At 36.1% G+C, this 12,226-nt stretch overlaps 1 protein-coding gene across 1 annotated transcript in view; it reads left to right on the top strand.

The window, feature by feature from the left end:
* Window positions 1–4,556, top strand: part of LOC306843743 (fibronectin type III domain-containing protein 1-like) — a 35,228-nt gene extending 30,672 nt beyond the window's left edge. Inside the window, exons 18-22 of the mRNA XM_079375391.1 lie at window positions 2,681–2,760; window positions 2,855–2,884; window positions 3,188–3,349; window positions 3,563–3,685; window positions 3,824–4,556. Coding sequence (XP_079231517.1) covers window positions 2,681–2,760; window positions 2,855–2,884; window positions 3,188–3,349; window positions 3,563–3,685; window positions 3,824–3,939 — 511 coding nt within the window. The 3' untranslated portion in view covers window positions 3,940–4,556. The remainder of the gene's footprint in view (window positions 1–2,680; window positions 2,761–2,854; window positions 2,885–3,187; window positions 3,350–3,562; window positions 3,686–3,823) is intronic.
* Window positions 4,557–12,226: the final 7,670 nt, after the last annotated feature.

Here is a 12,226-nt window from a genome sequence, read left to right as displayed (position 1 = left end):
AAAGAATGCTGAAAAGAATGTCTCCACAAAAAGCGGCACAACTGTTAGTAATAATTTTAATTTATAATAATAATAATAAATGTTTCTTACGCTCTAAATCAGCCTATGATGTAGAATTGTAGAAGTCATTTTTCTTTTCTTTTTTATTAAATTTTAATAATATTTTACAATATTTACTGAAATAAATTCAGCCTTGGTTCACAAAAGAGACCGCTTTCAAAAACATTACAAAATCTTACTGACACCAATTTTTTTTTAACAATAGTGTAAATAATTTGTTGTTTTTGAACAAATAAAGAGCACTCTTGCATACATTTCAATTTCAAATAGCATATTATTTTTTCATCTTCTTTCAGTAAAAAAGAATTTCATATGTTAACAATAAAAAAGATGTGACATTAATTATTTTAGATTGATAGCCCTAATAATTATTTCATACTCCAAAAAAAAAAAAAAAAAAAGCAGCAACAATCGAGAGTTTTTCACTTTGTTCACAAGAACCAGAGAAACTGCTATTATATGCAGTGGAAACTCATCAGAACCTGCCTGCCTTTAGCCAAGGCTCAATTTCAACCATATTGACTGAACTGCACTGTCTACATGTGTCTGTTTCTTGAATGCTGCTCTTTCTGTAACGCTGTAAACCCCTACCAACACATTTTTGCAGCAGTAGATAAGGGAGGTGTTTATGGGCTGTCTGGATAGTTCCCACAAATGTGAAGTCATTTCTGCCTACCAGACCCATCTAAGCGATTTCTTCACTATGCATTGGTGCATTACAGCAGACATGATTTGTCTCACAGAATTGGAACGCCCGTCATTCCGAAAGTTCTGCAATCCCTTACTAATTTTTATTCATTAAATGTTTTTGCTGATTCAGTAATGATTTCAAAGTGTAACGATCGCAGCACATATTTATCTTTAAAATCAGTGCAGAAAATGTAAAAAACATGCGCAGATCTCGTCTGGACCTGCACACGGGTTACTCACGCATGCATAAATGCATGCAGCTGTGTGAAACGCCCCAGGTTTGATTGACGTTTGTTTTGTACATTTTCCCAGACAGGCAGATGCACTCTCTCCATCACTACCTTGAGAAAACACATGAATGCTTATGCACTCATTAGAGATGTTTGGTTCATAAGTGTGGAATGTGAGGATGAAGTTGTTTTTATTGTCCTCTGGGATTCATTTAGAAGCCCCTGTTATTATAGCCTCTCAGCCGAGCTCAGTGACTGACAACTTTATAATTCAGCCATGAAGTGTTGATAAGTTTTATGAATGATTAGTAATAGCTTTTAGAACTAGGTAAATAGTCTAAACTGCGGACAATAACAGCTCCTTCTTAGTCAAAGTAACAATGACAAACCACTTGGATGCCATATCGAGACTTGCATCAATTCCACAAAGAGTTATGGTCAGAAGAACAAGGAAAAATAAGACACAGATGCACATGCGCATATACTTAATAATATATGGTCAAAAGGACAAGAAAAATTGCACGTGGACACAGAAACCGTAACACACACATCCTAGTTGAAATATGACAGGCCCCCTTCCACTGGCGGTCTGACTGTAATTGTCCATTTTCTCTTTATTTTGGTCAGAGTTTCCACGTGGCTGTGCTAATTTGATCCAGCAGTGCTGATTTTATGGCATTAAACGGGTCCTGAGTTAAACCAAGTGAAGCATGAGCTTACTGAACAGCCTCTCACTGGCAGAACAGAAGGCTGTGAGTGCTGTTAGCGCTGCCCTTTGAACTTCATCACACTTCTCTGTTTTAATTTCTTTACTTGTCTAATTTATCCTCTAAGGTAAAGGATGTGCCAGAGTCAGAGCAGAATAAGTGGTTGTGGTCTGTTATTTGTCACAAAGAGGTTTTGTCGGATTGGAAATTCCATGTTGATGTGTTATTCTCTAGTCTAGCTCACTCTCTGACATGCAGTCTCTTCTTGTGATTACACTTTGTTAGCTTTTGCCAGAGGCTCACTCTTATAACCTTCTCTCATGCATGTTTTATTAATGCAAATTTAACTGTGCCCTTTGCTTTTTTCTTTTTCCTACCATTTTTCTTCTTTTTTTCCTGTCCTATTTTAATTTTAACTGAAATAATACTGTTATCCGTGAATAATTTCCTGGCAGAAAATTGCCAGTACATTTTCTGTTATTTTTTTATTTAATGTTTTAATTTGTGGTTTATTTCCTATGCTTTTTCATTTACTTTTTATTTTCCTACACATTTTCGGTCACACTTTATTTTAAGGTCCACTTCTCATCATTAACAAACCATTAACTACAACTTTGCCTCAATAAACCTCTAATTTGCTGTAGTTGTTTAGGTATTGTGAAGGATTAGGGATGTAGAATATGGTCATGCAGAATATGTACTTTACTAATAAACAGCCAACATGTTAATAATAGCCATGCTAATAAGCAATTGGTTAATAGTGAGAATTGGTCCCTATACTAAAGTGTTACCACATTTTCTTTTAATTTTCTCTCCCTTTCTTTCGACTTTTACTATGTCTCTGTGTCATTAAATCCTGATGCTCTCATTGTAACATTAGGAGTGTGTGTTTAGTTGAGTTTTATACATACATAAGGTCCTTTTGTAAAAAAAAGTCTCTTCATTACAGTAAACCATGATTTTAAAATACTAAATAAATGTTTTCATTCTCAGGTATTACTTCAAAGTTCAAGCAAAGAATATCTTTGGACTGGGGCCACTCAGTGAAACTTTAACATATGTCACAGAATCAGGTGAGTCTTCTTTTGTCTGAACCCACATAATGGTTGTTTGATTTAAAAAAGTTCATAAATACCTAATTAATTTCTGTTTGATTTTTTTATCTAGATGATCCCCTGCTCATAGAGAGACCCCCAGGTAAGAGATGCATCATTACACGTTATATCACTGTATGTTTTAAGTAACCTTTAAAACATTGATGTGCTAAAATATCAGCATGTGATTTTTTTTTAATGCTGCTGGTGTCCCTACGAGGCTATTAAACTAGTTTAACCATCAATACCTTGGTCAACCAGCTTTATCAGAAATGATCATGGTAATCGTGTTTTTTTTGCACTAACCAGCAAAAAAGTAATCATTGTTACCTTTTTCGTGATATTTTCCAAACAGTAAAGCCCTAAAATTAAATATATTTGTAATTGGCTTTCATTTCCTTTCTAGGTGGGGAGCCTATCTGGATCCCATTCACATTCAGGTATAACCCCGCCCACAGTTCTTGTAAAGGAAGTCAGTTTGTCAAGCGCACCTGGTACAGGAAGTTTGTCGGTGTCGTCCTCTGCAACTCGCTGCGCTATAAAATCTTCATGGGAGATGGACTGAGAGGTGCTGACCTTTCTTTCTAACAACATAATACATTTAAAACTTTAATCTAATGATTAGTGTGTCTGTAATATGAAGCGCCCTGTTTTTGGAGCGCTGGCCTAAAAGCATTGGAACAGTCCGATTCAAACCACAGTTTCCCTCAGCTAAACACAAGGCGCTGTCTGAGGTTTGGGTCCTGAGGGATACTCAAGCTATGAATGTTTTCCATTTCAGAACCGTTCTACAGCATTGCTGATACATTGGGCCATGGAGAGGACCACTGCCAGTTTGTGGACTCTTATCTAGATGGAAGAACAGGACCACACAATCTCTCCCTCAACCTACCCACAGCTCAAGGTACGACATACATGAGCGTGCTCTGTAGTTTGTCTTCACTTCAAGCCTCAAATCATCATGTCATGTGCATGTTTACTAACTGCCGCTTAAGAGGGTGATCAGTCAGCACTGTAACATGATGCCATTTGTGGATTTCAGGATATTATCGGTCATACAGACAAGAGCCAGTTAATTTTGGGGCCATCGGCAGACGCACACCACATCCTTTCGTTGGCTGGTATGAATGTGGAGTTCCAATCCCTGGAAAGTGGTAACAGGGGGAAACTCCAAGAGGACATTTCCACAGGCAATCACATTCCACGCGTTCTGTTCCTATATCTAAGCCAATCACAGAGGTGAACCATTGCTCACCATGGCATCCAAACCTAAACCATATAGCAACTGCTTCTGACAGAAGGAATATAGTACTTTGAGTAACACTAATATTTCTACATATTCGATATCAAGCACTTTTTGAAAAAATCAGTCTGTATATGAGGAAATTGCAGCATGTGTATTTGAGTTTATTAACAATGTTTTATTTTCATGTGTTGCCTAATTATTTCACATTCCATTCCACCTGGAATATTTATCTTACAGTAACTTCAAAGAAATGAATGTAACAAATTTTGCGATGATGTAACAAATTTTGTGAGTGATGTTTGCTGTTGTTTATATAACTTGCTGAGGTTTTGTAATCGTACACTTTTGTATTACCCTCTTTTTGAACAAAGGTTGGCATGATAGTATTGCCCATATTAGGGCAGATTGAAAAAAATATATATATTTGCTCAGGAACGGTTAAAATTTGAATAAAGGTGCTATGGAGAAAATGTAACGTTTTATCTCCCAATGATGCATAAGTTATATAATATAAAATCAATTGTATATTATATATTATAGTTTTAATTCTATTTTATATGAATTATATTGATCAGCATTACTACTAATCACTTTTGCAAACTTTGAATACCCACACCGCTACATTTCTAGCAAAAAAAAGTACATTTTATTATGTGCACAGTGTACAAAAAAGCAAAAAATAAAAATCAGGGAAATATTAAGTCACCGTCTTAATATATTTTATGTATCCAGCACATTGTCAAGAATGGTTGAATTCTTTCTGATTGAAATGTATGTGTTTGTGGTCATGGCGCTGTGGTGGGCTTTCCACATAATAATAGGTGGTAATAACTGATCCTCCCATTCTAAATCTATTTCGGATGAGGTGTTTTAGCAATAACCTTTTATTCTGACACATTTAAAAGCCTATAACTTCTAAAATTACAAATACCTAGAAAGCTCTTTCCTCCTACACGCCACGCAATAAATTTTATTGCACTTCATATCGCTTTTTCACAATTTAATTTATTATTCCCATCATTTGTATAAGAAGAAAACTGAATACTTTCCCATCAATAAAAGCAAACAATACTTATGGCATGCTTGTTCAATAACTGCCATCCAGTCACATATTCCAGCATTGTTAGACAGGTGCATCATCATTTGGCTTGCCTGCCATAATTAGTCTCACTCTGGCATCAGCTTGATTCAAATCAAAATAGAAAAAGCAAGGTTCTTATCTGTGAGTACAGAATTTCCTTCTCATTAAGTAAAATCCACTGATGTTTTATTTGGCATCCGGTCACAATCCACATGTCTAAGGGATCTCTTATGTGTTTTTCCAGGGTTTGGTGTTGTAAAGGTTATTTTCAAGAATAGACAATAACTAAGCTATATTAGAAAATCATCTGTCCATTTCAAGAGTAGACTAGCCTTGTAGAGCTCAAATCACAAATCAAAGCGAAACACAGAAAGAATCTAAAACTTTTGCCTATTTGCAAGAAAGTCTAAATGTATCAATTCATCTTCTGTAAGAGGAACCACCTTTACAGATAATGAGTTTGATGTGGGTTGCCAGAGAGAGAGCCAAATGAGACCGGACAAACACATCTGCTAAAGATGTTAAAAGAGGAAGCGGGCGAGAGAAAGACTGTTTCTACAAAAGCATTTTTTGACTTTCATGCAAAGTGGCGTGCAACGAAACAATATCTTGTGGTAAATATATTTACAAACATGGAAATCTGAGCCGGTCAATGATCTTGTCATCACAACGGCCACACAACATTGCCACATGGGAAACTTAATCAAATATCTAAGGTTTCAAGTTGTTTACTTTACTCCAACTATGACTTTCAACTTAGCAGAAAAGATAGCACCACACTTCATTTACATTTATCCAAGCAATAATGGATTCAGAGAGACCTGAAACCATCCGGTAAAATGAAACATTTCAAGGGCCACAATTTAAGTTGCTGATTGGCTGCGGAGTAAAGTTCATAATTGTACTGATGGCAGTTTCCACTGGGCAACATGACAGAATGACCATATACACGTCTGTGTGCAATTATGAATACTTAAGGTATTTTATTACTAATCTGTGGCATAAAATGAGGTCATAAAAGGTCATTTGCTTTTAATCATGATTTTTTTGCCATTAATCATGTGTTTTGAAAAATCATTGACAATAATGAGTGTCTGCCCAATGAAGCTACACTGGGAATTAAAGCATTAAAAAACCATTACCCTTTAATCTTGTGGAGAACCACACGTGTGAGGCTTCAAACTCTGTTAAACAGTCCTATTAATGGTTACACACGTTGTGTTCCCTCTTTTATTTTGTCCAGATGCTTTTGTAAACCCTAACGCCTGTAGGCAAAACCAAAGACGCTGCCCGAGCAATTATGCCTTGTAATGAGGTTCATTTCAACAGTTCTGAAGATTTACTATATATTTGTTAATCCAGATTTTGTCTGTTTAATGTAATTTAAAAATAAATGCTATTTGGTAAGTGATTTTGATCACATGAGACCCAGTTTTCTTTTATTTAAATATGGGACACAATTAGCTACAATTTTGGATAACAGTATAGTTATTCAAAATGAAGTAAAGCAGGATCTAAACTGTTTTCCACATGCTATTTGTGCATCTCTTTTCAAAGTAGGTCATGCGCTACTTGGGCTGGAAAATGTTACCACTCATTCTAAAAGGATTAAATCATCGAAAGAAAGGCAGGACAGAGAGAGCAAAGAAAGAGGGTGAGGGAGCAATTAACCTGCTGAAAAAATGCCATTATGCTTATAATCCACCGTATCTGTTATTGATTTGTTTGAGACATTAATATTTCTCAAATACACACTGGGAGTTCATTAATTATTATTGAATTCTGTAAATAAATGTAACGCAAGAAATGTGTTAATGTGCTATAAAGAGCATCGCAAAGCAACGAGACGTAAAATGAAAGCAGTATTCTCTCAAAAGGTTTTTTCTTTTGCAGAAAAATACATTTACAAATGCTGAGGTAAAGTTCTGTTTAATGCATTTGGCACAGAGTGACATCCAGATACGATCTTGTGTCTTGATAAGTGAATCATTTCTGCCTCTCTGTGCTTTGTCTTACTCAGAGTATCTGTGCAAGATTACCAGCCTCAGCCGTTGCCAGACTGCAGCAGACTGTGCTGAGGGCCAGTTTGAGTTTTATGTCCACGCTATACAATCCAGAACATGACAGAATGACTTTAGCAGGTCTTTACAGTGACAATCAATAAGGCTACTACATTATTGGGATCATGTCCCCTTCATGAACTTATTGACTGCTATATAGGAGAAGGATTCTGGCTTTCTGTAAGTCTCACACAAGTTTGACCAGGACAGATAAGTCATTTATATCCAAGCTCTAGTGTTTTTCTAGCGCCTGGAAGTTTAATATGTACACTGTGTACTTTTAACATAGATTTACATAGACTGGGATTCCCTGCCAAACTGGCAGAGTTTACTGTTTTAAAACTACAACCGGTCCCAGTGTGTGATTGATCATTTCAAATTAATCTAAAGTAATGCCATGTTTGGCACCCAGTTTAGTCATGCGTAAAACTGCTGCGCTTTGTGAGAGGGACTGGCCTCTCTGTGGTGAAGGGCAAAAGGCCCATTGCTGTAAAATCGTTTAAAAGCAGTCAAAGGTTGTGCTGGTGTGTGGAAAGTGTTTTGTGCACCGTTAGGACACACAAGAGAGTGTTAGGCTGTAAATTAAAGCATTGTTGACACAATTTGGCACTAGCTTAGAAAAGCCCATTACATCACAGGTCAGATTTTATGTAAAATGTAGCAAACACACAAAGACAAAATATATATAATAATATATAATGCAAAAAATATATAAAACAAAGCTTTAAGATTGAAGCATAAGATGAAAAATGGTGCTCAGTACTTTATGTATTCATATTTCACCTTTAAGAAATTATAGTTCCCATAACTTTCTGATACATTTATCAACAGATAAAAATATTTATTATTTTAGATTTGTGATTTATTATGTTAAATATATTTATTATGTTCAATTAATAATTCACATAATTCAAATTAAATTGTTTTGTATTTTTGTCATTTTTGCTATGCGCTTTTGACATTTTTTATTATCATTTGACATTTTTTTATTATGTCAGTTCTAGTTTTAGTCATGTTGGTACTTGAGTAGCTATATGTCCATAAAGCCAACATTTCTCATTTCTGTTTAAGTTTTTTTTATTATTATTATTATTATATAATGTAATGTTTAAACTTTCATTTATTTTTATTTCTTTATTTTCTGGCTTATTTAAACCGAAAAAAGAGTTTTAATATTTTTTTTTAATCAACAATATCAACATTGGTTCAATAATAACCTTTTTAAATGGAATGATAAAAAAAAAAAAAAAATGAAAAAGTTAGTTTTTTTTTTTTTTTTCATCCATAAATGGGAATGTGCTTCGAAAGGGCCTCACAGTGATGGAAAATTAATGGTCATTGAACAGAGACAAAATACACTAGATCTGGAACACATTAATGCAAGCTCTGGTTACATATGTGTATATATCTGTACATCAGAGCTTGTAACAGATATTATCAGACATTCATGTGAATTATATTCACAATGTTTCCATTTTATCTTGTTTTTTTGCTACCTGTATCACAATCTCCAACAATCAAAGGAAAATCACTCACAGGTTTTTCATCTCCTAGAATACCTGAGACATGATGTAATATGTTTCTGGAGTTCTTGGTGGTTACTCCCTCTTGCATTGCAGTTATTTCCCAGTTTTTTCGTTCCAGCTAGGAGCAAACCTGCCAAAACACAGACTCACCTCACCTCCGCATGGAAAACCTGCCATAACTCACCAGAAGAGATGTAAACATGCAGCAGCTAGAGCAAGGACCCAGAGTTCCTGCATCCAGACGGTTGCTCTGAGCCAACTAACTCTGCCATAGAGAGGCATTGCATTTATGGGACTCTGGGAATCACATAAATGGTGTCGTATTTCAATATACACTTATATTATGTATATTGTTGATATAATGTGCTTTGGTATGATTTTGGGATGGTGCAATAACCAAACAATGTCAGAAGGTTTCAGTTATTACTCCAGCAGCATAAGGACACTGATATTATTACATAATCATCCATCCGCCAGTGCGCATTATGACTTCTAGTTCTAGACATGAGACTCATGAGGACAAAAAAAAGCAGCGCTCCACCCGTCTGACAGAGCACTATTTGTTATTGTGTTTGGGTGTAACCACGGACCACTCCACGTGACAAGACTGCTGTGTGAGCACAAGAATATATATTTTTATTTCAAATATATTCAGTATCTGGTTTCACTCACATAGCCTAGAATGATTCCACTTTTTCTTTCCCCAAGTTGAGGAAGTGACATCCATACAAATGGTTATTGTCTGAAGCAGATGAATAGTCTGAAAGGGCATTTCCAGTGTGCTTGCTGAGGGATGAATGAAGATTAACACCTGCACTGAGGAAAAGGTCATAAGAACACCACACCAGGGCCCAGCAGCGGGTACTGAGGTTTTATTGTAGGCTACACGTTCACTGTCTACACAGGATGCGAGCGGCGCGTCAAGAGCAAACAGGACCTATTATAATCAATAATGCTGTCAACACTGGATGCGTTGCAATTAGGAGATGCAGACCCCCATCCTATTTCAGACTAGGCCAGTTCACACAAAGGCTGTGTCCGAAATCGCATACTCTCTTAAGGGGCCATTCACACAGAACGCGTTTTTGCTTTCAAAAACTCAAGACACGGCAGTGGAACTGGGGAAAATGTGTTTTTTTAAAAGTTGAACATTAGTTTAACTTGATTGCTGCATTTTTACCATGATGTGTCAGGCGCAAGACACTGCAAAAGGTGCGAGCACAAAAGGAGTAAAACACGTCATCGACTAGCGCATTTACAATGAAAAATAATGGAAAAGTAACACAGTGGACTGGAAAAACACATTTTGTATGAACCATACACACTTCCTTTAAATAAGTAATTACTTGGTGATCTTTAAAAAAGCACATTCTCTGTATCAGGGGTGCAGGAGACAAGTGGGGGGACCAATCTAAACAAAAGCCCAGATAGTAAGATCAGATTTCCAGATATCAACTAATTTATTTTCTTCTCTTTCATGACGCATGCGTGTGATGCTGCTGACGCAGGAGCTGGCGTTCTGATGTAGAGCCTGGATGCATCTTCATGCATGTCTTCATAAAACATGACAAAAAGGATGATTTGCAATTTTTTCCCAGCCTTACTTATTTAAACCAGAATATGGAGATGATAGCCTAAAAGAGATGGAGATTCTACATTAGAACACTAGATCTGCGTCATCACACGCATGCGTCCTGGTACTCTGGTGAATGGTGGCGGGAGACACCGAATAGAAGAACTTGTTGAATAAAGTCATTATTTTTAACATTACGGTTGAACCACTGATGTCACATGGACTATTTTTAACAATGTCCTTAGAGAGCTCAACACGCTGAAACTTCAGAAAACACATGCAAATAGAAAAAGCACCAGCAAATCAAGAAAACATCTTCATCAATTTGACAGCAAGTGCTGCAAATGCTCACAACACAAACAAATAAAGAAACGGACTGCAATATACTCACAACACAACCAAATACAGAATTTTATTTCGAGCGCGTTTCTTTGTTTGGTTGTGTTGTGAGCATTTCCACAGCGTGTGTTGTCAAATTGATGAAGTTGTTTTCTTAATTTGCAGGTGTTTTTTCTATTTGCAGTGCGTTGAGCTTTCTCGCCCACCGTATCCGAAGATAAACAAAGGTCTTACGGGTTTTAAATGAGAGTGAGTAATTAATGACAGAATTGGAATTTTTGGGTGAACCATCCCTTTAAAGTCTTTACTATGGCATGCATTGTATAAAGGTCCTAAATCACTTTTTTCTAAATATTATACATTCGGTATTATACATTCAATATTATATATTCGGTACATTCGGTCTGTACTACTTCACATTCTATTTTTTTTTTTTTTTTGCCTACTAGGGATGTATGCAGTTTTGGATGCAGTCCAAGAACGCTAGCTATGAAAAAAAAATCATAGAGAGCACCATTTTATATCTTCTTGTGATCTACAGAAACATAGGGCTACACACGCAAGCAGAAGTACAGGCTCATATTCATTCTCTGGGCAGCTCATTTGTCATCTCTGGGGAGTCCCTTTCCTCCTGCTCCACTTGTTCTTTCCTTTGATCACAAGATCCAAAGCTCAGTTTTACATCACCTTAACCACAGTTATAAATCAATTGACTGACACAGTCACACTAACAAAAGCCTTCACATTCCTTTCCCAGTGAGTTTGACTATGCGCTGAACTTCAGTTTCTTATTATAATAAAAATACATAAGTGACCAGTTAATTTTGATCAAAAGGAGTTGATGGTTTCACTGGATCCTTTTACAATTTTGACATGGAGGAAGTTGATCACAAGATGCAGATTCAAATGAATATATGTAGTATAAAAAAGCTAGGGTCATTCTAGTGTCATTTACAATGTACACATTTGAAGTATTCTGTGTTAGTTTTGTTAGCATTGTTTTATTTTATTTTATGTTTTTTTCTTTTTTTTAACAATACGTATTGTATTTCACCATATGACACCATTTATCTTTGTTTTTACCCTTTGAATTTGGCAGTGGATTGATAGATTAAATTACAGAATCTCACATTCAGTTATTGAATATCTTTTGACTTCAGTACAGGATTGTTCACTTTCAAATGACATCAACCTAAGCTTCAGCCAAAATAATCAGTTGTCTTTACCTCTGCATCTGAGTTTGCGTGTCAAATAAACTGGCTGACATTTTCAGATCAAGTCAAGTTTATTATTTTTGGATGAAAAACGACTAGTCGGATTGTCCCCAAAAAGCAAATCAACAGACTGTTATTTCTCTCACACTGTAACAAATGAAGCTCTAATATTGACAAGCCTGTTTGAGAGTGTGTGATTTTGATCATAGTCTGTCTTTTATTCATCAGTTTCCTTTGTATACCCATCCCAAAATGGCTGCGTTTCCATGGCCTCATCAAGAGGTAAACACTTAGAGAAAGATGAAGTTAGAGCCAAGTCAAAGCAGTGTGGTGGAACGCCTCCTGTTAGTGCCATCAGAACACACTTAGAGTGCTTAAAAAATAAAAACAAACATGCCCATGGTGC

Source organism: Barbus barbus, assembly GCF_936440315.1.
Source record: "Barbus barbus genome assembly, chromosome: 24".
Classification (NCBI taxonomy): Eukaryota; Metazoa; Chordata; class Actinopteri; order Cypriniformes; family Cyprinidae; genus Barbus; species Barbus barbus.
This window is presented reverse-complemented; position numbering and strand designations above follow the sequence as displayed.